This window comes from Rousettus aegyptiacus, unplaced genomic scaffold (assembly GCF_014176215.1).
Source record: "Rousettus aegyptiacus isolate mRouAeg1 unplaced genomic scaffold, mRouAeg1.p scaffold_m13_p_16, whole genome shotgun sequence".
Taxonomy (NCBI): domain Eukaryota; kingdom Metazoa; phylum Chordata; class Mammalia; order Chiroptera; family Pteropodidae; genus Rousettus; species Rousettus aegyptiacus.
The window spans coordinates 40,309,363-40,332,781 of record NW_023416291.1 but is presented as its reverse complement, the minus strand read 5'-3'; the positions used below and the strand labels follow the sequence as shown (position 1 = coordinate 40,332,781).

Below are 23,419 nucleotides of genomic sequence, written 5' to 3'. Positions count from 1 at the left end.
TGTTTGCAACTGTACTTGGTAACAAAAAGTTGTTTGCATACTACATCAGTGTTTTAAAGGCTTTCATTTATTTTTGATTCCTTACCCACATCCCTCAGGTTAGACCTTGAGGCAAATGCCAAAGCAATTCAGGTAGTGAAACTGCTGTCCTCTTTCTCTGCCATCCAGTCAGCTAACTCTGTGAGTAACTAACTTCCTTCAGACTTCTTTATTCCATGGTCAGCACCTCCCTGAATTAATGGAAACACCTTCCTAACTGGTCTTCCTGCCGTTAGCCTACCCCTTTCTAGTCCTTCCTGAAGTGAATGCTAAGTGGATTTCCCCAATATCGATAGCTCTCCATTCCTGACCAAATTAAATTCATCAACACGGACCCAGCCTATCTTCCAGCTTTCCTATTTTTTTTCTTTTATATCTGCAACATACAGAAAACCTTTCCCAGGCCTTTCCCAAACCTTTCCTGACTCAAGCAACAGGGACTATCTTTCCTGCTCCCATCTCATCTATTAAAATCCTACTCATTCTTCACAGCCTGGCTCAGCAGGATAGGGGATAATAAAGGACAAGAGCTTTAAAATTACTGAGGCAAAGTGTTCTCACCCTATAAGAGATCATAATCCTTATATCATGAAGTCATGGTATAAAGCTAATAAATAAAATTTACTAAGTTTGTGGCTGTTATCTCTCTACCCCATTCACATTCGTTGACCCAAAATGCCTTATATGTCTCCACGCATTCTGAAATTCACACAAATTTTAGTTTATGTAAAAATTTATTTGACCAAAACGTAGAAAAAGTGATACTATTACATATGATACAGTCGCAAGAATCTAAATGAAGGTGTGGGCTTTATTCAATTGCACAATTTGCTAGTGTATCTCCTAGGTAGTGTGATGCATAATAAATAGGAGTGAGGGACAGAGGAGGATAAAGCTAGAAGCAGGGTGATTTTTAGTCAGAATTGTAAACTTGAGTTGGCCCCCCACACTGCTGAGGAATATGGAATGTTTCAGCTCTGAGATGTTAACTGAGAAATAAGAATATAACAAAGCCAAAATGTGCAGCTGTCTGTCTACAAAAATACTCCATATCCAGTTTAATCAGGAGTTTCCTGGTCTTTTATTAACTTGGTCCTAAAGAAGGAATTAAAGTCCTAGACATGTAATTCTTCAATTTATCATTCCCTAAAGTCCAGAAGAAATGAAGTTAGGCCAGTTACTTTATCTCTACTGCCAGAGAGGCCCCTTCTGCCCAATGTTTATTAATAGAAAAGCATTCTTGCTCAATTATTGATGGTGAGCAGTTTTCGCTATGGCTCCCCTGAATAAGACTAAAATCTACTATATTTGTTCCTGCTGAGTGGATGGCCTCATATCAGAGCAAATATTATGACTATTTCCCAAGCATTCTCATGCTGACTCCTCAGAGGATGTTTGTTCTGAACGGCCGAATGTGGGAAAGAGCCAGAATGATTAGATTAACCTATCTGTGGTTTATGGTTTCCTGCAATAGCACCCCACCTTGCTCTGGATGGAAAACCCCCACCCATTTTAATGTGATGGCCTCCCGTAGTGTATCTAACAGTGGCCCAGAGGTTCTATTCTTCAACCTTTTAAATTAACTGGTGACTAGACATTGGAGTCTGATTTGAAAGTGTGCGGTTGTCTAACTGCCCAGGAACCAAATACCCTCAGTCTTAAGATACTATGTTCAATAGGAAACACCCTGCCTACCTTAGGAATAAATGCAATTTAAGGATAAAAACAGAGCTGAAAAAGCTGGTATCATTTGAAAAGAAAAGAAGGAATTAAATTTAACTGGTATTCAAAGCTTCTCTGATACAAAATATTTGGTCACATATTCATAATTTGCTTGACATTTCCAGCAAAGCACAGATGCAGTAACAAAGGAAACTTCTTACAAGAGAAGAGAAAGACACAGAGGTCTGGAACTTCTGTTGGAACACGACTCTTCTGTTTTGGTTATATACAGTTAAGTTCATTTAGTGTCTGATCCAGTGTCTGATGTAAGCCCACGTTCTCTTCTTTGGCCTGGGCAAGTTTTTCTGGTGAGGTTTAAGAGTAGGAAAAAAATAAATTAATAAATATCGTTGTTAAAGGGAAAAAATATTTTCTAAACTCCACACTGCCAGAACAAGTCATAGCAGAAAGTAGCATTTTAATTATTATATTATTTCACAGAACACTATGAAATAATAGAGAACAAATACCAAATTTGGGAGTTAGATAGGGATTGCAGGATAAAATACTGGGTGTTCAGTTACATTTGAATTTTGGATAAACAAGTACATTTTTTAGTATGAATATATCCCAAATGCTGCATGAGATATACTTCTGCCAAAAAATATTATTCAGTGCCTATCTGAAATTCAAATTTAACTGGACATCCTGTATTTTAATCTGCTAAATCTGCCAATTCTAGAGTCAGAACACCTGGATCTGAGCTCCAGCTGTGCCACTGAAGTAAGCCATTTAACCTGTCTAGGTCTCAGTTTCAACCCCCATCTGTCAAATAGGGATAACATCACCAATGCGTGGTAAGGGGGTTATTGAGAAAGAAATGAAAAATGCTTTAGAACTTATGAAGTGCTACACAAACATAAGATTTTAGTCCTAGATATGGCTGACTTAATATATTTCTCCCTTAGTGCCAGTTAATTCGTCCTTGAGCTTTTGGGAGGAAAATATAATCCTGTAACCCATCTTTCTTTTGGTGCTTTCTTGGAATGGCTGTTGAAATCCCAGGCATAATTGTGTTATTATGTCCATGTGTCCATAGCAATATGGTTAAACCCCAGGTAAATGCGACATGACTGAAATTTAAGCCAGACTATGGGTATGGTATTAAGTGATTGAGTTGATGAAATAAATTAAAAAAAAAAAAAAAAAAGATGCCATTTAGAGCTATGAATGAAAGAGCATGAGGGAGAACTGGTTTGCCATGAGTGACAGCCGATAAGGGACTAGGCCAAGACTCATTAAAATACTGTAGGGAAGCAAAATGTCTCATAAAATGTGATAGGATCAGCTTGGAAAATTTCGGAGAGAAAAAAACATGACTGTGCAAGATAGCTAGCTGCCTTTCAACTACTGAACCTTTCATTAGATAAGGCACTTAAAAAAGAAAAATCAAGCCACACCGATCTGGGAGGATTCTACCAGAGAGAAAACAGTGACCCACATCTATTTGGTCTAAAAGGACACATGGTAATTGAGTGCCTACTACTATGAGGCAATTTCTCCATTATCTCATTTAATCCTCACAATAACAGAGATACTACCTTTATTTTACAGAGAAGCAAAGTAGCTTGTTCGAGGTCACACAGCTGGTTAATGGAGAGGTAGAATCTAAACCCAGATACCCTGACTACGAATCCTGACTTCACCTTGCCCCTGGATTCCTGGCATCTACTTTATTAGGTCTGAGATAGAATAACTTTCCCGGAAAGTGTTAATTGCCCTTGAGAATCGTGACAGGCCCATAGACTGTCAACAGGTAGTAAGTAGCCCGAACCACCAGCCACCAACATTGTCAATGAAGTTCCACTTAGGTGCTTAGTTAGGCAGAGTGACTGCGGAGGCCGGGTTGAAGTTATTTTCAAAGAATGGAGGCTACGAATGTTTGGAAAAATCCCAGAAGAAATATGCAGACAGAGCAAACAGAAAATACCCACCCCCACACAGTCTGTAATCTTCCCAGGGACCAATGTATGGCAGTATGTGAGGGAGTGGTGTATGCAAAAGTTCCCAGTAGATGGCAGCTAAGAACAGGGAGAGGCTGGGAGTGGAAGGGTGTAGGGTCATTTAGGGGAGATGAATTTTGGAGCAATGAATATAAAGAAGAATCGGGATACAGGTTTCTACTTGAATCAAAAATCACACGATAAGAAATAAAAAGCTATAGGGACCCAAAATTGATGACATTAATTGGAGATTTCCATGCCAGATGTGGCTCGGCCATCGACATGTTAGTGTTTTGGGGACAATCTGAGGTAATAGTGGTGGGGTACGGGGGGAACTAGATAGACCATTTGAAATTTGGACTCTCGGAAAAATCTATGAGCTTTCGGTCACTATAACCATGACCTTTTAGCACCCACAGGTTAACTTTTAAGTTTTTTTTTTCAACCAAACCAAGGCTCCTGGTTCTAGTCAATTTACCTATGAGGGGAGGTAGGCTTTAGCATCTCAGGCAACTCTGGAACTCAGAAAAGGATCACCTTGCTACCTTTCCTGGGCATTCCAGCAGCTTCTACTCCCTTTCCCTGCTAACGGGATACTCTTTAATTCCCTGTAGGGTAGTTTCTTAAGGGCAAAGTATAGAGGTGAGCTCATGAGTGAATTTCCTCCCAGGATTGGGAGCTGGATAGATGTTCCAGTAACAGTGAACCCCCTAGGCATTCTCAGAATATAACACAGAGAAACAAACGTGAAGAGGAGGAAATAAAGAGACCAAAATGCCACTGCCACTATTTGAATCCGTAGAGCAAGCCCCGTTCAAGGATAGCCTCTTTTTAGACACAAGCCTACTGGTTTTTGCAAGTTCTGCCAACTCTATGCTACTTAAGAGGGTGGGTGAGGCTGCACTCAAAACAATTTCTATATGAGGAAAAACTGCTACTGCCATGCAGATAGTTAGCTAACCCAGCATCTGAGAGCTCGTGCCAAATTGGTTTTTGTTTTCATATCATCAAAGAATCACATGGGCATAATTTTCTTTCTGAAATGAGCTCTTCATCTGAACCACCACTTTCTGTTGCAGCCATGGTCAAGGGCATCACAGCCACTACGGCTCAAAAGCGGCAAGTGGAAAAAATGAAAATGAGAGGGCATGAAGATGAGGACCGCCCGTCTTTATTTCAGTCACAGACACAGCGGAAGGTGGCTTGGAAGGTCAAACCAGGAGGCAGGAAATGAGAGCTTCTAGAAGCCCATGGAAATAGGCACCACAATGAGAAGGCAGACTTCAGTATTGCTAAGACAGAGGGTAACACTCGCGCTATTTCTCAGAGAGAGGTCATGTCGTTCAGAGCATGGTCCAGCTCTTCGCTGATAGCCTTGTACTTGAGCTTCTGAGCGTACAGCTCATCTAGAGGATGGAGGTCCCCGGGGAGAGAGTTCAGAAGAAGAGGTACAGGGAACAGGACACGAGGGTCGGAATGGTGTGCCAAAGATGAGCAATGAAAGGAAGAAAAAAAAGTGAGAAAACAAAGCATGAACTAAGAGGAAGTTGTATCCTATGAAAAAAACAAATGAGAAAACAAAAGATTGACAGAGTGATTTCTAAGTGGTTAAAGGTTCTGCAGGGGATTAGCCGTAATGAACCTTTAAGAGTGGTACCCAGAAATGCACAGAGCATTTGGTTCCCGCCCCGGGGTGTTTCTGACTTTTAATGATGTCACCTGGTTCAAAGGGTGAAACAGGCAGCTCGGGAGATTCTGTCTGAACCCTAAGATCTGAATCCCTGAATTATTTCATGAAGAACACAGGACAAAATTTTTTTAAAAGTTGGAACTCTACAAGAAATTCTGGAATCTGTGGGCACCAGACTTGTAGACTGGAGTCTTTATTTAGTCTCTACATTCTCTATATTTCCATTTTCTCATATGGTGATAAACTCTGAGCGCTCTGGGAAAGAGCTTCTGTAAAAATGCAAGGCATTTAAAAAATGCAAGGCATCCCTCAGAAATGAGGAAATGGAAGGAAAGTCTATCTAAAGACTTGTTCTTTTTTTAAATTGGCCATATTTGGGTCTCTATACTCACATGTGGAGCTAATTCACCAAAAATATTTTACGTCTCAAACAATGGCAACCCAAGTCTGAATTTGATTTGCATTGTCCAATTTCAGTGCTCCAGACCTCCAGATGTGGCATCATGCTGCATTTTACTGTCCTAGGGCAAACAAAGCCCAACTCTGCCCCTGCACAGACTTCCCCCGACTCTGTGGATGTGTCAGGTAGGGGGAGGCAGAGCAAACATATTCAGATGATAATTTCATACCTTCCAGGTCATCAATTGACTTTTCCAGTTTTGCAACCGTTCGCTCTGCAAATTCAGCACGGGTCTCAGCCTAAAGGAAAAGACGGGAGTCACTGCGACTGCTTCCAAGACCAGCCCCAGGGGAAACCTGACCAGCTGGGTAAGATTACTCACCTCCTTCAGTTTGTCAGACAGAAGTTTAATTTCTTCTTCATATTTATCCTCCTTTTCAGAATACTGTGGGAGAAACCAAAACACCACTTTAAAAAACATTAAAAAAAAAAAAAAGCATAAAAGAACACCAGTTCCCTGTTCCTTGGAGAAAAGTATGAACATGCCCAAGAAGTCAAGGAGAGGCAGGCACCTTTCTAGGAATAAGAAATGTGTGTAAAACTCAGAGGCCCTTTGGACAATCTCTTTTGGATGGTACTGATCCGAAGGCCTGAGCGGACAGCTTGAGACAGAAGTGTGATAAAGGTGGGGCTGATGATTGAAATGAAAACACAGGCTACTCAAGGCCGTTCACATCTGTTTCCGACCCCATTTTCTGCCAACTTCCCTATGGCACTGGCTGCTTCCTCAATAGATCCGGTGTACTCTCTCGTCTCCCAGCCCTTGTCTGTGATGGAACACCCCCGCACCCCCAGGATGGAATGTTCCTTTCCCTATTACTACTGTAAGAAATCATGTATTTCAAGGCTCAACTCAAATTAATATCAGCTAACACTTAACGACTGCTTGCTATGTTGCTGGACAGCCCCAATCCCATTTTATACTTGAGTAAAGAGTCAGGTCATTTGTTTAGGGTCACATGGCTATCAAGTGACCAAGCCTAGACTGGAACCTGACTCTGAAATTTGAGCTCCTGGCCATCATGATGCTCTACAGCCTTTTGAAAGGTCACCTTATGACACCTTTCCCAACCTTCCAAGGTCCCTCTGTTGAAGTTCCAAAACACCCTGTTACCTTGTCAGTCTCTTCCACTCGACTCAGCTCTGGCAGAGCAAAGGCCATATTGTCACTGTAACTTCTATCTCTGTGGCCTCGAGAAGCATTTGGCATGCACACCTGGACTGTATTTATTCATCAAATATCCTAGCATCGGATTTATGCAAGGCACAAGGCTAGGACTAATGACACAGCTCTCAACAAGTCGGATATGGATCCTGTCTTTAAAGTTTACAATCTAACAAGACAGGCATCCAACTGAGCGATTATGATAAATATGATCCACCGTCATGATTGGGAAAGATATAGGTGGGGCAATGCAGCCGAGAAACGCCCAACCTAGATGGGCAATCGGGGAAAGCTTTTCCGAAGCGCCGTTTAAGCAGAAGTCTAAAGGATGAATAGCTGGTTAGCAAGCAAAGAGAAAAGGAAAGGCCACTCCAGGCTGAGTGCACAGCCAGTTCAAAGAACTGGAGGTGATGAGAGAACATGGAAGGGGTGTGAAACCGAAGTTCGGCGTGGCTAGAGGGCAGCAGGAGGAGGGAGAGTGAGGGCGAGGTGAAGATGGGACATCCGGCGGGGCGGGCTGCGCCGTGAAGACTGCCCGTCGCTCCGCAGTGATCCTGTCCTGCAGCGACTGCTCTGGGTGCCGTTTCAGCCTAAAAATCCCCAAATTCCACCCCTGATATCTCCTGCTCCATCTTCAAGAAGGTTATTTCTGGAGGAATCAGGGAATTCAAGTGAGGATGGGGCTCTGTATTTCTAGGATTACGCTCAGATCCCCCCAGGGAGCCTGACCAGGCACCCATCTCACATTCCTCCTTCGCCCGCATGAGAAATGGAGATAAAAGTGGTGCTGAGACCCCAAGGAGGAGGGAAATCGAGCCACCGAATGCCCCTTTCTGTGGGAGGAAAACCCCAGCTGCTGGGCGCCCCAAAGCTACCATTAGCAAATACAGGTCCAAGCCCTGACACCCAGGCCTGCTCCCGAGCCCCCGGGGGAGAAAAAACAGAAAGTGCAGCCAATCACCCTCCGGTTCGGGTCAACCACCCACCTTTTCAGAGGCGGCCTCCAGCGACTTCAGGTTGTTAGTGACGTTCTTGAGTTCTTCTTCCAGGTCGCCACATTTTCTGCACAACGACAAAGGATTTTTGTGTCTTTTCCTCCTTTACAGCAGGCAATTCCCCTAAAAGCAATTTTCCAAAGGAAGAAACCACACTGTCTGGGGCCCCCATGAGGAATGTAGGAAAAATGTTAATGGCCTTTGCTGGGTCAGAGCCTGAGTACTTATCATAATATCATAACCCTATCATGCCAGGAGAAGGCGTGGCAGGCAGGCCAAGGATATTTGGAAGGTCTGTAGAGTGCTCCTGGCCTCCTGCCAAGGCTGAGGCAACAGGGGCTTGTGGAATCTATGATTGATGAGGCCGACTCCGGAAGGTGTAGGAATGAAATGGAGAGCAGGAGGCTGGGAGACCGCAATCAGAGTTTACTCCAGACACTGCAGGAAGCAAGTTCCGAACGGATTTGTGAAACTAGATCCCACTCATGGATGCGGGATGCTTCTCGGAACTGGAGGGCCCAGGGAAGCGGATTTTTGTTGTGTTGGAGCTTGTAGGATTCTGGTCAAACTTCTCACTGCCCCTGACCCCTCCGCCCAGGAATGTGTCATGGCCAAATGATGACATCAGGAGCAAAGCATTTAAACACTGAGGGGTATGGGTGAGAAGCAGCCTGCATTTCACAGGTCAGCTTTCTGTTAAGAAGGCACAGCTTCCTAAGATACCTTCTCTGGGAGAATGAAGCTTCTCTGCCATCAGCTGTCTCACTCCTACTTCCCAGTACTTTTGTGGGAAGAGTCAACACATGGACAGCAAGTCGCCATCTCTTTGTCAGCCACAGGGGCAAGGAGAAAAAACTGAGCATTGTGTCCCAGATGCCCATCTACTTGACCAGAGGCCCTGGTTGGTGTCAACCAACTTCCCCCCTCACCCCGGTTTTGCCCCAAGAGCTGAGCTGGGGCCCACTCAGTCTTGCTCTGCCACTCACAGTTCAGACACCTCGGCACGCTCCTCTGCCCTCTCCAGCTCACCCTCCAGGATGACCAACTTACGAGCTACCTGTAGAGACAGAAATGAACATCAGAGACTGACCCCCAACAGCCACATCTAGTAGGATACCCTCCCCATACACACGGCCAGGCTGAGCACAGACTATGTGCCAGCATGGGGCTTTCTGCTGCTTCTTCAACTCTGTCCTAGAGAATATCTAAATTCTGTCCCTTGGACCCCACGAGTGAGGCAGACAGGAGGCGAAGGAAGAGCTGAGACCAGGGAGAAAGGCAGAAAGGGAACTGAGCTTTCACTGTCTGAAGACCCATGGCTGGGGACCATGATCCTCAATTTTAGCCAAACTGTGCTAAACACCCAGCTACGGGACAAAAAGCGATCTATCTGGTCGACTGACTTCCCTAAGTCGTCAGAAAAGCGTCACAGAATTCCCCAGGATCTTTTGGCATTGTGGAAGATACAGTTCCCAGCCAAGTGGCTTCTCTGGAAAAACAGATGTGGATGCAGATGGACAGCTGACCTAGCTGAGAGCTTCCTTTGGGTGGCCCCAGGGTCTCCCTATCATGCATCCATTTCCTCCCCACTTCCTGCTGCTGCCGCCATCTGCCAGCCCCACTCACCTCCTCGTATTTGCGGTCGGCCTCCTCTGCAATGTGCTTGGCCTCTTTGAGCTGCAACTCCTGGATCTCCATCTTCTCCTCATCTTTCATGGCCCGGTTTTCTATCACCTTCATTCCTCTGCAAGGGGCAACCTGGTCGTTACCGCCACCACACACACAGTACTGCCTCATCACACACCTCCATGCCCTGGCTCATCCAAACACTGCTCGGACATCTGCCAAGAAGCAGACTCCAGAGAGGAAACTGTGGAGCCGCTCACGTGCACTTCATCTTTACTTAAGGCTCGGCTCTGCTCTAAGTGCCTCAAACTTCATGACCGTCCCAGGAAGTACTAGGTACATTGTCCCCATTTCACAGAGACTAAGTGACTTGTGGAAGGTTACAGAGATAGTAAATAGCAGAGCTGGGACTCAGAGCTGGTGGTCTGCGTCTACAGTCAATGTTCCCAGTCTATACCGCTTCCAACTCGTAACAGGGTATACTTGTACTTTGTTACTACGGTGTGCTTAGAGATTCGGGCCGGCTTGGCTACGGGACAGATAAAGTCTGTTGTAGTGGATAAAGGGGTATGCACGTGTTATGGAAGACTTTCTAGAAGAGAGTACACAAGTGAACGAGGAGGGGAAAGTTATTCTTCAGTGAGGGAGCTGTATAAGAAATCCCAGAGGAATGACACACACGGGAGGAGGTCAGGGTGGCCGGACTGCAGGCTGGGCACTTGAATGACATGCTAAGGGTTTTATGCTGAGGGTACAGGGAACCAACCACTGGAAGGTTTCAAAAACAGGAGTGAGTGGAAATCAAAACAATGGATGGATTGCAGTGGAAAGTCTAGGTAAGAGGCAGGTACTGACGAGGTGAGGGATGAGGAGATCCTGAAGAGGATATGTCCTGGGGTGGCCAAAGTCTCCCACAACTCAGCTGGCTGACCATGAAAGGAGCTCACTCTGACCTGCGCTGCTTGGCGTGGACCAGGTTAGCTCAGCCCCTCCAAAGAAGCTGACCTGGGATAATATATCAATGTTTGGTGTGTCCGCCCGGAGCAGAGGGCCGCATACTTCTGTTGTCTGATAAATACTTCCATTTGGGCTATCACTATCATTCTCAGCTGACTGTCACAACGCTGCACACCTGGACAAGGCCACTAGATCAGCAGGTGAGCGAGCTTAGAAAGTTCTCTGTGGTCCTGGAGATCAAAGTGACCTGCCCAAGGCCACACAGTATATGGCAGTGGAAGGACTTGAATCTATATTCTCCAGCTTCTGAGTAGAAAATTCCTTTAACCAAAAAACATCAGCCTCCAACAACGGTTTCACCAAAGTCTTCTGGTGACGTTATACAGGCAAAAGGCCTTCCTCAACTTTCAGAGTTTGTCCTGGGGACATCCTGGAAGTGAGACATCTGGCCAGGCTAGTGTGGCAGTGCACACAGGCAGCAGCTAAGCCAGGCCCCGGGCCCAGCCACGAGTACCTTGTGACAAGATGCTTCACACTTCCCCATGGCCGTCCCCTCTCCCTCTACCAAGTGGCTGAAGCGGACCCTGCCATGGGGTCTGCGCCCTCGGCACCGGCTATTCCATACATGGGAAGAAATTTGTCGATCTCCAAGATTCCCCAGTTTATGGTCACAACGGCACGATCAGAAATGAATCCTTTGGAGGGGTTCATCCTGGAAACCCTGGTGCATTGGTCAAGTGAGAATTCTAGTGGGATGGTGTGGCAGACACACAATGATCACCAGCCCGGCCCACGCTACTGCCACAGACAGAACCCATTTACGCCACTCAGCGACGGCTGCTTCTGTGAATCACAGTCTGAGAGAACTGTGCCAGAGAAATGTCACGCTCTGGAGGACGGAGCACCTGGCTGGGGGCCCGAACGCAGCGCTCATGCTCTGGAAGTGAGGAGCCCGTCAGTTGCAAGTTCGTCAATGGTGCCAGTTTGCACGTGTCCCTGACATACTGTTGTCACCGTCCAGTGGCCCAAAGCCTGCCTGACAGCACGAACAATCATCCATGCAGATGGCCCGTTCCACGTTTTCATCTGCCCCATCTCACATCACCCGAGAAATTAATGTCTTAAAAACATGGATGAGACACAGTGGATTTCAGGCTCTGCAAACTGATCACCAGTGACAGTCACACTCGTAGTAAGATACGTCCATTTTTCCTGCCTTCCTCTGCCTGGGAGTTTTTTTCCCTGACAAAACACCTACACAGCGTGATGGTTTATAAGGAGTTTTTGTCACACACTGTATGGACGTACGTGTGAGCATGTCATGTGATCTCACTTGCTCTCATTCCATTTCCCAGAAGCCGCCAAGGCCACCGGATTCAAAGCTTCCTTACCTCTCGCTTTCATCAGCAGCCTTTTCTGCTTCCTCCAGCTTCTGCAGGGCCGTGGCCAGTCGTTCTTGAGCCCTGTCCAACTCCTCCTCCACGAGCTGGATGCGTCTGTTGAGAGCTGCCACATCCCCTTCGGCCTGGGGAGGTCAGAGGTACAGCCAGGTTAGGAGGTAACAGGCCAGCCAGCAGCAGGAGCTCCCCACTCACATGGCACCCTCCCCTCAGCTGACCCAATCCCCCTGCCAGAGACCACCCAGGAACCCAAGTGGTTAAGAAATTCACACTCTTGTCTGGAGGATGTGAATTTTCTATGTGATCTTTCCCGAAAACGTCAGCACACGCCCGCCACTCACCAATGAAGGTGTGTGTCCCAGAATAGGGTGGGAAGTTAAGTCGACATAGAAGAGAGACAAGTAAACCCTATGCTGTGAGAGGCTGTGCTGGCCTCTCCATGCATGGAATTCCCAGAGAACAAGGCCACCGGTGACCCGGCTCACCCTGCAATATAATGTCTATTCCTGGTGACCTCAATGGCAAAATAAATGCAAGATGGAGCCTTCGGTTAAATTCTGGGGGAAAAAAATTCTAGTCATACATTGTGGGGGAGGAGGCAGCCCAGACAGGACACCATACTTAATTAGTTCTGGCCAAGAGATGATGGGACAGAAAGATATAAGAAAGAAATCTTGGTTATAGGCATGGAGATGTCGGAACAGTGTTACTGGCTTTTCAAGGCGTTTCCCCCCACGAGGAACGTAAAGTGGTGGGGTGTGCATAAAAGCAGAACTCCAGGATCATCAAGTGCTGGCGTGCTTTGCCAGTTTGTAACCACGTGGTGTCTGGCTGGCTGCTTCGCCACTCTGAGCCTCCCTGTTGAAGGGTGAGGCACTATACCTGGCAAGTGGGAAGTCCTACTAAAAGGCAGCTCTTACAGCTATGACTTTGCCTTATTTAATCCTCCTCACGTATCTCACCCATTTTACAGATGGGAAAACCAAGAGGCCCAGCTAGGTGAAGTAGTTCTGTTTTGTGCCACAGTTGGTAGGGAATGGCCCCTGGTGCCCCAGCCCAGGGCTCTTCCCTTACTGAACCTGCATCCTGAGTCCTGTGGGGGCTTCGAGACCACCAACACTCAGGAAGGGATACTGAGAGTGGGTGAAACAGGGCTCAATTGAGGGGAGAAGTGAAGGCCCCCCAAAAGCCACACTGGCTTCTTCATATCAAAATAAAGAATCTCTGAATTGGGGCAGGCTGTAAAAGTGAAACTACTCCCTCTCCTTATACAGCAAGAAAAAAAAAGAGAGAAAGAGAGAGCACTAGAATGAGGCCAGAGCTGCCCCAAAACAGAGACAAGCAGGCAACATTTCTCGGCTCCAGAGTGCTAGCAGCAGATAGATGGGAAGCTCCCACAGGTGCGCCTGATGGCGGCCTCCTCTGAAACTGGTTTGGAGGGAGGATCCATTAAAAACCACTGATGTACTCTTAAGAAATGTCACCCACTCCTTCCAATGAGTGGGTGCCCATTAGTCTTTTTCAATGGCATGAATCTTAACTCCTTCAGCAACTGGAGCAGGAACTGAATTTCCCCCCCATGTTTTTTAAGTACATTCACAAAATTGTGCAACCAACACCACTAAGTCCTGAACATTTCGCCACCTCAACAAGAAATTCCATACGCGTTAGCAGTCAAGGAAATGATTTTTAAGATCATACAGAGATGCTTGATTTAGGAGATATCTTTTTATTTTTATTTTTAAAGCGAGTGGCTCCTTATGTGGGGGATTCTGAATCCTGACAACCACACTTTGGGAACATTTTCAACTATCGGGAAGTGAAAGAGCTCTGAGATGCATTCCTCCATGTGGACACACGCGCACACACACACACACACACACATATATATATGTATTTTTGAAAAACTGCTAGTCACTGCTAGTCATTCTGGGCTCCACCCCTTCCTGTAATCAAAGCTTCTACACTCTACAAAGGGTTTCCCTTATAAGGTAAAAGAGGCTTGCTAGATACATGTGGCAAAGGAACAGGAAGATGTCGGTTAATCACACAAAAATCTAAATGAAACCAGCTGTTGGAGGCAGCCCCAGAAGTCTGCCACACGCTGGCTCTTGGCTTTCTCTACAAGAGACTGAGAGGTTCCCCCACCCCCTCTGGGCTCCATTCCTTTGCCCAGGAACCTTCTTCAGGCTTTTCCCATCCTGACCAAGTAAGAGAAGCATGCTTTGAAAAGTGAACTTTTTAAGAAGTCTGCAACTTTCCAAAAACATCACTCCTCCCAACTGGATTGTCCCACTCTTGTCTTGGCTCACAGCTGAGGGTCATTTTTAAGCAGAAGTAATTGTCCTCTAGTGGGATAACTTGGGATGAGATCAGAGAGAGGGTTACGTGTGCGAAAGAGGCCAAACCAGCTACTGCTGGAGACTTACACAGGGTTAGAGCAGCCCTTACAGGATTAAGGCTGCAACTCAAGCCAACCCCAAAGCAGTCTGGGGCCATTCCGCAGACCTGTCAATACTCAAATCAATTCCATCTGGCTGGGAATCTTCTTCACTTCTGGGGGCCCCCACTGAGCTTTAGGGGTCCCTCAGCTTCCACCCTCTCCACCCTTTCTTGCCTTTGAGTCTTTGAACAACCAAGTGTCCTGTCCCAGAAAATTCTTATTTATTTTGTATGATTCTGCTCAATCTCCATTTTGAAGCCCCACTAGATGGCCACTCACTTCTCTGCCATGATCCCAGAACAGAGACGCCTTGGAATGCAAATCAGCTTATGTGTCTGTCTCCTTTACCCCCATTAGACCGTGAGCTCTCTGGGGGAAGAGGGAGGGGAGAAAAAAAAAACCCACAGGAATGTAGCACCTATTACAAGTTACATGCCATGCAGGGGCCCTCCAGCCACCCTAGGGAGTGGCCATTTTTATCACTCTTACTTTACAGATGGGGAGACTCGCTCCTAAGGGTTAAGTACCAATGCAGATCTCTCCCCAGGTCTAGGCGTTGCAACAATCTGTCTCATCCCGAGGGGTAGTCAGGGGATGGAGAAAGGGCAGCGAGGCCCTATTATCTGCCTCAGGCCCCGCGACACGCAGCGGGGCCACATGGAACGATCCGGGGTCGATGGCCCGCGCTAACAAATGCAAGGGTCTTCTGGAGGAAGACTACTGGGTTCCTCCCGCAGCCCTGGTTCCAACAGGGACCGGCTGGGGAGAGAAAGGCAGGCGGCTCCGGGATGAACTTCCGCCCCTTGCCGGGAGCAGACACGTCGCCGCCGCGCCCCTGAGAACAGCTGGGAAAGTTCAGCGGGAGCCGGGAAGCCGCAGAAGAGGCGAGAAAGTGCGACGCAACCTCCCTCCCGCCTCCGAGTCAGCCAGTCCAACCCCAGACAATGGAAGCGAGCTGGTTTCCACTCTCACTTCCCGCTCCTAGATGCAGCCGCGCGCCCTTCCCCCCCCCCCCATCCAGACCCCGGCGCCAGCCTCGAGCCGGATGGCTGCGCGGTGCCCCCACCCCGCTCCCCTCTTCACTCCGGGATCGCACAACTCCTCGGCCTCGTCCCCCCCATCTCCCGCTCGGCCGGCCCCGCCCGACTCGGCTGCGGTGCCCCCTCCCCGGTCCCAGGCCGGGGAAGGAGGGCGGTGGAGGAAAGGGATCTCAGCAGCCGGCCCTGAGAGCAGGAGGGGGGTGTTGCGGGTCCACGATCGGGAGAGACGAGGCCCGAGGGCGCGAAGGCGGGCTAATGGCGTGGGGGAGGGCAAGAAGGGGGGGGCAGCGAGAGCGCGGGAAGCGAGCGGCGCAGGGAGAAGGGAAGAAAGGGCGCGTGAGGCTGGGGACGCGCCGGGCCGAGCGGGGGAGCGCGCGGGGCCGCGGCGTGCGAGACCGGGGGTCCCGCCGTATCGGGGGGCGCGCGGGGCCGGGGCGCGGCTCTCACTTTCTCGCGCCGCTCGCGCTCGCCGTCCAGCTCCCGCTGCAGGCCCTGCGCGCGGTCCTCCGCCTCGTCCGCCTGCTGCTGCAGCGCCTGGATCTTGCGTTTCACCGCCTCCAGGGAGTTGAGGCCGGCCATGGCGCGGGGGCGCACGCAGCGGGCGCTGGGCTGGGCTGGACTCGGCTCGGGTGAGAGCTGCAGCAGCCGCGCCCGGACCCCAGAGCCTTTGCCTGCGCCGGAGCCGCCCCCGCCCCTCCCCGCCCCCGGCCCGGCCGCCGTCGGGGCGATGAGGTCACCCAGCCCGGCCGCCGACGTCAGCACCGCTGGGGGAGGGCCTGACGTCGGCACCGCTGGCCGCAGCAGCTGGAAAGTGCCCCTTTTCGGGACTTATTTGGAGAAAGCGCCGGGAGGCACCGCCTCCTCTTCCTCCTCCTCCCGCCCTGCCCCAGGCTCCTGCCCGGCGCTCCTGCCTGGCGCTCCTGCCCGGCCCCGCCGCGGGCTCCCGCGTTCCACCGCACGTACGTCCGAGGCCTTCTTCTCAGTCAGCTCCAGCTTCTCCTGCGCGTCTTTCAGGTCCTCCGAGTACTTGTCCAGCTCATCCTCCGTCCCCTTCAGTTTCTTCTGGAGGTGCGTCAGCTCCTCCTCCACCTGGGGACAGAAGGGGGGCACATCAGTTGGGGGCCACGTCCCCGTCGCGCAGGGGCGTCCCCCGCATTCACAGCAGTCCTGTCCCTGCCTGTTTCCTCATCTATAAAACAGGGATAACAAGACTATGCAGCACTCGATAAATGCTACCTAGTAATAAGATTTTCGCATCCTTCCCTTGTCCTGGGACCAGCTGTGCTTATCTTTTTGAGGGTCCCCGAATACTCTTGGGGAATCCAGTGCAGCTTTGGGGAAACTTGAGTCCTGACACGTTTCCCAGAAACACACATTCAGTTTTGCGTCCCAGTTTCCGGGGGATGCAGCCTTCCTGTGATCTGGGTTAAACTGAAAGGGGGAGTCTCATACTCTAGGCCTGGACCATCCCCCTATCCCCAGACGATCCCCTTTCTAATTCTGCCTCCCACACTAGCTGCCAGAGAACCTTTCTAAATATGTTTGCCTTCCCCCTACTCGGAACCTGTCATGGCTCCCCATTGCCCGAGAGAGTGGTCCTCAGACTGTCTCATGAAAATAGCCTGAAGGGTTGAAGGGCGCAGACCCCTCTACTCCTGGACTTTGAGGGCTTGGCTGCGAGAGAGCTACCCCTCAAAGACCATTTTCTTCTGAGGCTCAGGTTAAATCCTTTCAGTTCTTATACATCTAGCTTGTGTTCATTTTAATAAAAATATCCCCAATGTTTCCCAAATTTATCCTGAGAGAATTTCCTAGTGCCCTCAGTCGAAAAACTCAGGTCAATGGGATACAAACCACACACCCTTTCGCCTCTCCATCTCTTTGCCTTGCACTCCCACATCGGTCAAAGGTCAGCTCAGGAAGCCTTCTCTGCCACCCCCAGGTTGCACCTCCCTCCCCTGCCCCTAATTCTGGGCTAGTGTGGTCAGTCCAACTCATGCTTTGATCTGACTTTATGTGTTTGGTGGTTCGACCCCTGAACCTGTCCATGCTCCCAGGGTGGGCAGGCAGCCCCCACTGGGCCCCGCTTCCTCCTGCTTCCTCTTCACAGCAGGAAGCTCAGAGAGTTAGAGTGACTTTTCCCAGGTCACGCAGCACAGTATTTGAACCCATTTCTAAAGAGGCCCTCATGCCAGGCCTGCTTTCCTGCATCCCTCCCTGACTTCCTTCTCTTCCTTCCTGAAGAGGGTATGTTGTAAAAGCTGCTGTGCCTGTGGCTTCTAAATCAAGCTCGGAATCCTATGCGAGTTACATGCTCACCCCTGAGATGAAGTGCAAAGTGTGTGAGCATGTGTTTGTATGTGTGCATGTGCAAATTCTTAAAAGGCCCCCTGTCCCAAAGTGATAGCACTTAAACCCCCAATTCCAGGGCCTCTGAGTGTCCTACACTGAGCTGGAGAACGGGAATGGGATTGGGGATCAGAGGAGGGGGATGGTGGCAGCAGCTCAGCCCTAAATCAGGATCTCCAGGGCCTGATCTTGAGCTCCAGGCAAGGAGCCTGGAAGCCTGACTCCAAACTCCAGCTGTATGACCCCCGTTCCCTTTTCTAGCCTCAGTTTCCTCTTCTGCAAAATGGAAGCCTTGACATATGGTTTCTGAGCACCCCATCTGGGTACATACAAAGATGATTGGTGTTTTGACAACTTTTTTGGGCAACATCTAGACAACAGTTGGGGGCAGGGAGGGGAACTGGGATAAAGCAGGCTGGGGGCTATGAAGTGTTTAGAATGTGCCAGGCCTGTTACTGCAGGCCCACATTACAGAAGGGTAAGCTGAGACCCCAAATGAGGAGGGGACTTGCCGCAGGCCATGCAGATAAGGGATTTGAACTCTTGTCAGACTGCCTCCCAGCTGGTTTGCTTGACCCACTAGGCTATGTCCACTGCCCAGCACTCCATCCTCCCACTGACTTTCCATTCCCAGCACCAATGCCCCATCCCCTGGGCAGTTTGCCCCTTTGGACCCTCCAGTCCCTGTCCCACCCTCACCTAGCCCGGACCCCTGAGACAGAGGGTGGCCCTTCATGTTTAGCTCTGTCTCCCTCAGCCTGGGGCTCCTTGGGGGTCAGGCCTGGGGCAAAGGTCGCTCTGGGCCCCAGCATTGTCTGGCATGGGACAAGGCATGACTCTCACCAAAGAACCCTGGGGGAAATTCTCAGAATGAATCAATGACTCAATCCCAAACCCTTTGGTGGTTGGAGTCCTTATGAAAAATAAGACTGACAGGGTTCCTTTCCCTCTGAATTCCACACACAAAGTATATGCTGTTGTGTGACACCTTGCTGGGTGGGCAGAGCCTTGCTCTGGCTCTCAGAGGTCTCAAACAAGTCCCTTTCTTCTCTGGGCATCAGTTTCCCTGCCTGCAAAACAGCTGGGAGGGTCACGGACTGCACACCCTGGCCCCTGTAAATGGGGCTTTGGGCAGGGCAGAGGCAGGATGTGTGGTCAAAGGCCAGTTGTGACGGATGTCACTGCCCTGGGAGAGGAGTGGGCAGGAAGCAGGAGAGGTGTGTCTCTCGGTCAAGTTTCCACACTGGACAGATGGAGCCCAGAAATAGGACTTTGCCGCAGGGTCCCTGAGAGTCAGGCTGGTCCCAAGATCCATGCTTGGCCGCCTCTGAAGCATAAGGCGCTCTGGGTAAGTTGAGTCCCTCATTGCCTCCTGCCTCTGTTCCCAGGCAGGACTGGCCATTGGCCCCATGGGACTCTAGCTTTTGCTTGGGACTTCTAAGGTCTTGGATTCCCTGCCTGGCCATCGGAAGACATTGCCCCATTTCTCAGATGAGAACACTGAGGGCTCAGAGAGAGGCAGTAATGCTCCCTAAGTCACAAACCTAGAAGATGATCCGACCTGGATTTGAACAGAAGTCCACCCCAATGAGAGGCTTTGTGGGGAAAAAAAAGAACAGAATGAAAATCCAGCTGAAAGCCAGATAACCTGTCCCTGCTTCCTTGGCCACACAGTTGGCTGGAGGCTTTGAGGAACCTTCCCTTTTGAACTTGTGTCTGCCTTGGTAGAGTATGCTGTATCAGTCACTCACACCTTAGGGAAAATGAGAGCCATTGAGTTACTTGTCTCTGAATCCCTAGCTAAGCCACTCAGATGAGAGCTGAATGATGGACGGAAGCAGGCGGCTCAGGGCCAGCACAGGATGGGCGTCTGTGTTTGCCAGGGAGGGGTACAGGGAGGGAGAGGGACATTTGTGCTAGGGAGCATTCGGGTGGAGCTGACTGACCTGTATGGATGTGTCACAGACACTTGGGGCGGCCCTAGGACACTGGGAGATAGAAACCCAAAGGGGAAGTAGGGCGAGGCAGGAAACAGCCTGCGTTTATTGAGTGCTTACTCTGTGCTAGGCGTGGGGACAAGGGCTCTACCTGCACAGTCACCTCTAATCCTCTCACAGCGGTGAGGGAGCCACCACTGTCACTTCCCTATTTCATACATGAGGCCACCAAGGCACAGAGAGGTGAAGGCATTTGCTCCAGGGCACTCAGCTGAATGGGGCCAGTCTGAGCTCAGAGCCTGTACTTTTAGCTGCCAAGCTGGCCTGGTGCCCAGGCGAGGCAGGGGCGGGCACTTGGTATCACTGTCCTGGGTGGCTCCTGGGGCTTATTTGAGACCCTGATGTTCCTGAGGGCCTAGCAGTTGACCTGGGGGTGCGGATGAACGCTGTGGGGGGCAGGATCCCCTTCACTCTTCCCACTGGCTGCTCTGGCCACCCAGACCCAGACAACTGACTTCTGCTCTGCCCCAAGCCATGGCCTTGGGACTGCCAGCCCAGACCTCTGCCACTGCCCCTCCATTAGCTCCCTGATGTACTCATATTGCCAGAGCCTCCTGGGACTCTTGTCCCCAAAGCTCTGGGTCCAGAGCCTCTGTCTGCTACAGGCAGCCCTGCCTCGCCCTACCGGGTTCAGAGCAGGGATGGCAGGGGCACCCCAGATGGGCAGAGCCTCATCCAGATTCTCAACTCCCCACCCACCCTAATCTCAGACCCTCAACCAGTTGCCCCTGCAGCCAATCACAGCCAGCCACACACTCGCACTTGGCCACCCCACCAAGGCAGTCACCCATGTGGACCCACAAGCTCACAGTCACATGGGCACAGGGTACCCACATACACATAGAGCTCTGTACAGCCACCCTCTCCTCAACAGGCACACACACAGCCCAACAGAAACACTCACCCCGACAAGGGCACACAGGCCAACGCCGACACCTTGACACACACACTTGCCCTGACACTTGCATGACATTAATCATGCCAAGTTTTGCACAAGCACACGCACAGCCAGCCTCTCCCTGATACGTACAACCCAGCGCTGACGTCACCCTCCATACACGGACTGGCAGACACATCCGCACTTTTTTCACGGCCACTTTTCAACAGCCACACTCACACGTCTCTCTAGACACATTCTCACAGCCACCGTCATTGCTCTGCACTCTTTCTGGCGCAGACACAAATGAACACACAGAAATGCTCAAACACATACAAATCCCCTTAAACATGCACACACAGCATCCTCCAGCCTCCCCATGCGGTGCACACACCCACACTGGTACACTCATCCCAGCACACCTACACACTCATGTTTGCACATACACATCTAGCAAACGCCCTTTCTCCCTGTCACTCACTTGACTCTTGCTGACCCTGTTGGGTGGGTCCTGTCACCCCTTTCTCCCAGCTCAGGGACCCCTCCAGGGAAGACAATGATCCCTTACTTTTTCTCTGCCAGAGCATCAACCTCTGTCTCCTTCCAAACCCCAAGGTACCAAGGTTCCTAAGACCCCCACCCTCAGCCTGGAGCCTCGCCAGCGCAGAGCGGGTACTGGGCAGCCCAGCATGGCCCAGCAGCTGGCCTCTCACCTGCTTGCACTTCTCCTCAGCAGCTTTCTTATCCGACTCCGCTTGCTCTGCCCGGTCGATGGCGTTCTCCTTGTCCAGCTTCAGCATTTGCATCTTCTTCTTGATGGCCTCCATGGCTGGGCCGAGAGGGGTGCGGCTGAGCCGAGAGGGGCACAGGTGGCAGGGTCTGTGGCGGGGTCTGTGGCTTTTGCCGAGTGAGCAGCAGGGTGGAGTGGAAGCCCTTATAGCCTCCCCAGGGTGTGCCGCCCTGCTTGGGCAAGTCTTGGAGGAGGCCCAAGCCCAGGCTAGCCGGGCCAGCCGCCACTCGCTTGCTTAGGAGGACTTGGCCAGCTCACCGGCTGCCCCGCAGCCCGCACCTTATTTGGGCCTGAGATTTTCTCAAAGGAAAAAAAAAATGGTCCAACTTGTTTCCATTTTTAACCTGGTGACACAGGTCCCGTGTGAGCATGCGGGCACAGCGCTGGCCCAGGAGGACCCCCTGTGGGCTGCCGGCTGGCCTCAATTTTCCCATCTGTGGTTGGAAGGACTGAAGAGGGCATGTGGGTGGGCCGGGGAGACTCTTGTCCTTCCTTCTCCTTCCCTCTGGGTCCTGCCACCAGGAATCAGGAGTCAGGCCCCCATGCCATCTCCTGCTACCGCCCTAGGGGGCTCTTTCTGGAGGGTTTCTGTCTCTGTCTCTGTTTTGGTAACTGTCCCTGTGTCTCTATCTTTCAGTCTCTTGTCTCTCTCCATCTCTTTTTTTTAATCTACGTCTCACTCCATCTCTCTGTCTCTCTGTCCCTTTATCTCTCTTCGTGTCTCTGTGCCTCCACGTCTCTGCGTCTATCCCCATTTCCCTCTGTCTGTCTCCCCATCTCTTTTTCTCTCTGATTTTCTCTGTATCTCTTTGTTTCTCTCCCTTTCTAGCTCTTCAGTTTCCCCTCTCCCTCTCTCTCTGTCTCCTTTATGTCTCCCTCTCTCTCCTCATCCACCCCCCTCCCCCACACCTCCTATGGGTCCAGCTCACCAGATGAGATTGACCTAGGCTTTTTTTTTCCCTCAGCAACTCTCAGAGGCCAAGGCAGATGCTTTCCCTCCCCCACTCAGAGTCCGGCATCCTCAGCAACAGGAGGCCTTCGCCCCTCAGCCTCTCACTCAGGCCTCCTGCCCACCCCGACCCCCACTCCCAGCTCTCCCGAACTTGGAGCTCAGAGCTCCTCCCACAGCTTCCCAGGCAGAGCTGCCATTTCCCACCACCAGGTCTTTGCATCCTCAGTCTCCTCTGCCTGTTGTGACTTCCCTCTCTCCTCCAGAAACTGGGGCAGGATTCACTGCCTTTAGAAAGGTTTATTTACTCATTCATTGACAAACACAGAGTGCCTCTCATGTGCTGAGCCCCAGCAGCACATGCTCAAAATGTGGGACCTAGTACTCTTACTATTATTGTTTGATCATCATTTTCAGACTGTGAGCTGCTCTGAGGCAGGCCTGTGCCTTGGTCTTCTCTGTGAGCCCCTGAATACCTGGCCCCCACAAGATCAGAAAATTCTTGTTGATTAAAATGCTTCTCTCTCTCCCTCTCTCTCTCTCTCTCTCATACATACTTCTTTAACTAGGAAACTTCTACTCATCTTTTGGAGCCCAGATCAAAAGTCTCCTCCTCCAGGAAGCCCTTCTGAACAGATCCCTGGACCCCCAGCCCAGCATCAAGGCTTCTGTGTAGGATGGAGTGGAGGTAGTGAGGCTTCCGTGTTTCCTGCCCAAGGCCGCGGAGGAAGTGGAATAAAGACAGTGGGCAGTGGGCATTGCCCCTGGGGAGTTAGGGGGTCAGGCCAAGATTCAGAGTTTTCAGCTTCCCTCTGCCCCATCCTGATTCTTTCGCTGCCCCTTAAGCTAGCTTCCTTCTCTTTGTCATGATGAGAACTTCCCCACCCAAAGGCATAGGTTCCAAAAGGGTAGCAAACAGAACATTCTGGAACCTTGCTCATACTCTTGAGACATTGGTTTCTCTCTGTGTAAGAGCT

The 23,419-nt window shown here is 50.3% G+C and overlaps 1 protein-coding gene across 4 annotated transcripts; it reads right to left on the bottom strand.

Moving 5' to 3' along the window:
- Nucleotides 1-754: 754 nt before the first annotated feature.
- On the bottom strand, nucleotides 755-21,683 carry TPM4 (tropomyosin 4). Of its 4 annotated transcripts, none has more exons than XM_016157765.2 (9): nucleotides 21,417-21,654; nucleotides 16,444-16,569; nucleotides 11,989-12,122; nucleotides 9,641-9,758; nucleotides 9,001-9,071; nucleotides 8,006-8,081; nucleotides 6,177-6,239; nucleotides 6,024-6,093; nucleotides 755-2,066 (listed from the first exon to the last, which is right to left on the bottom strand). In XM_016157765.2, exons 1-9 carry the CDS (start codon nucleotides 21,528-21,530, stop codon nucleotides 1,984-1,986), a joined length of 855 nt encoding a protein of 284 aa, XP_016013251.1. In that variant the 5' UTR covers nucleotides 21,531-21,654; the 3' UTR covers nucleotides 755-1,983. The 4 variants fall into 4 exon arrangements, with proteins under 4 accessions (XP_016013251.1, XP_016013252.1, XP_016013254.1 ...); XM_016157768.2 differs by lacking the exon at nucleotides 755-2,066 and adding an exon at nucleotides 3,359-5,110 and having other exon boundaries at nucleotides 21,417-21,683; XM_016157766.2 differs by lacking the exons at nucleotides 16,444-16,569; nucleotides 21,417-21,654 and adding an exon at nucleotides 15,928-16,159 and having other exon boundaries at nucleotides 1,766-2,066.
- Nucleotides 21,684-23,419: the final 1,736 nt, after the last annotated feature.

Coding starts and splice junctions, on each gene's coding strand:
- TPM4 (XM_016157768.2), bottom strand. CDS start 21,530: ATGGAGGCCATCAAGAAGAAGATGCAAATGCTGAAGCTGGACAAGGAG. Junction 9,759..11,988: donor GCTGCTGATGAAAGCGAGAG/GTAAGGAAGCTT, acceptor TGCCCCTTGCAG/AGGAATGAAGGTGATAGAAA. Junction 6,240..8,005: donor TGGAGGCCGCCTCTGAAAAG/GTGGGTGGTTGA, acceptor TTTCTCCCACAG/TATTCTGAAAAGGAGGATAA.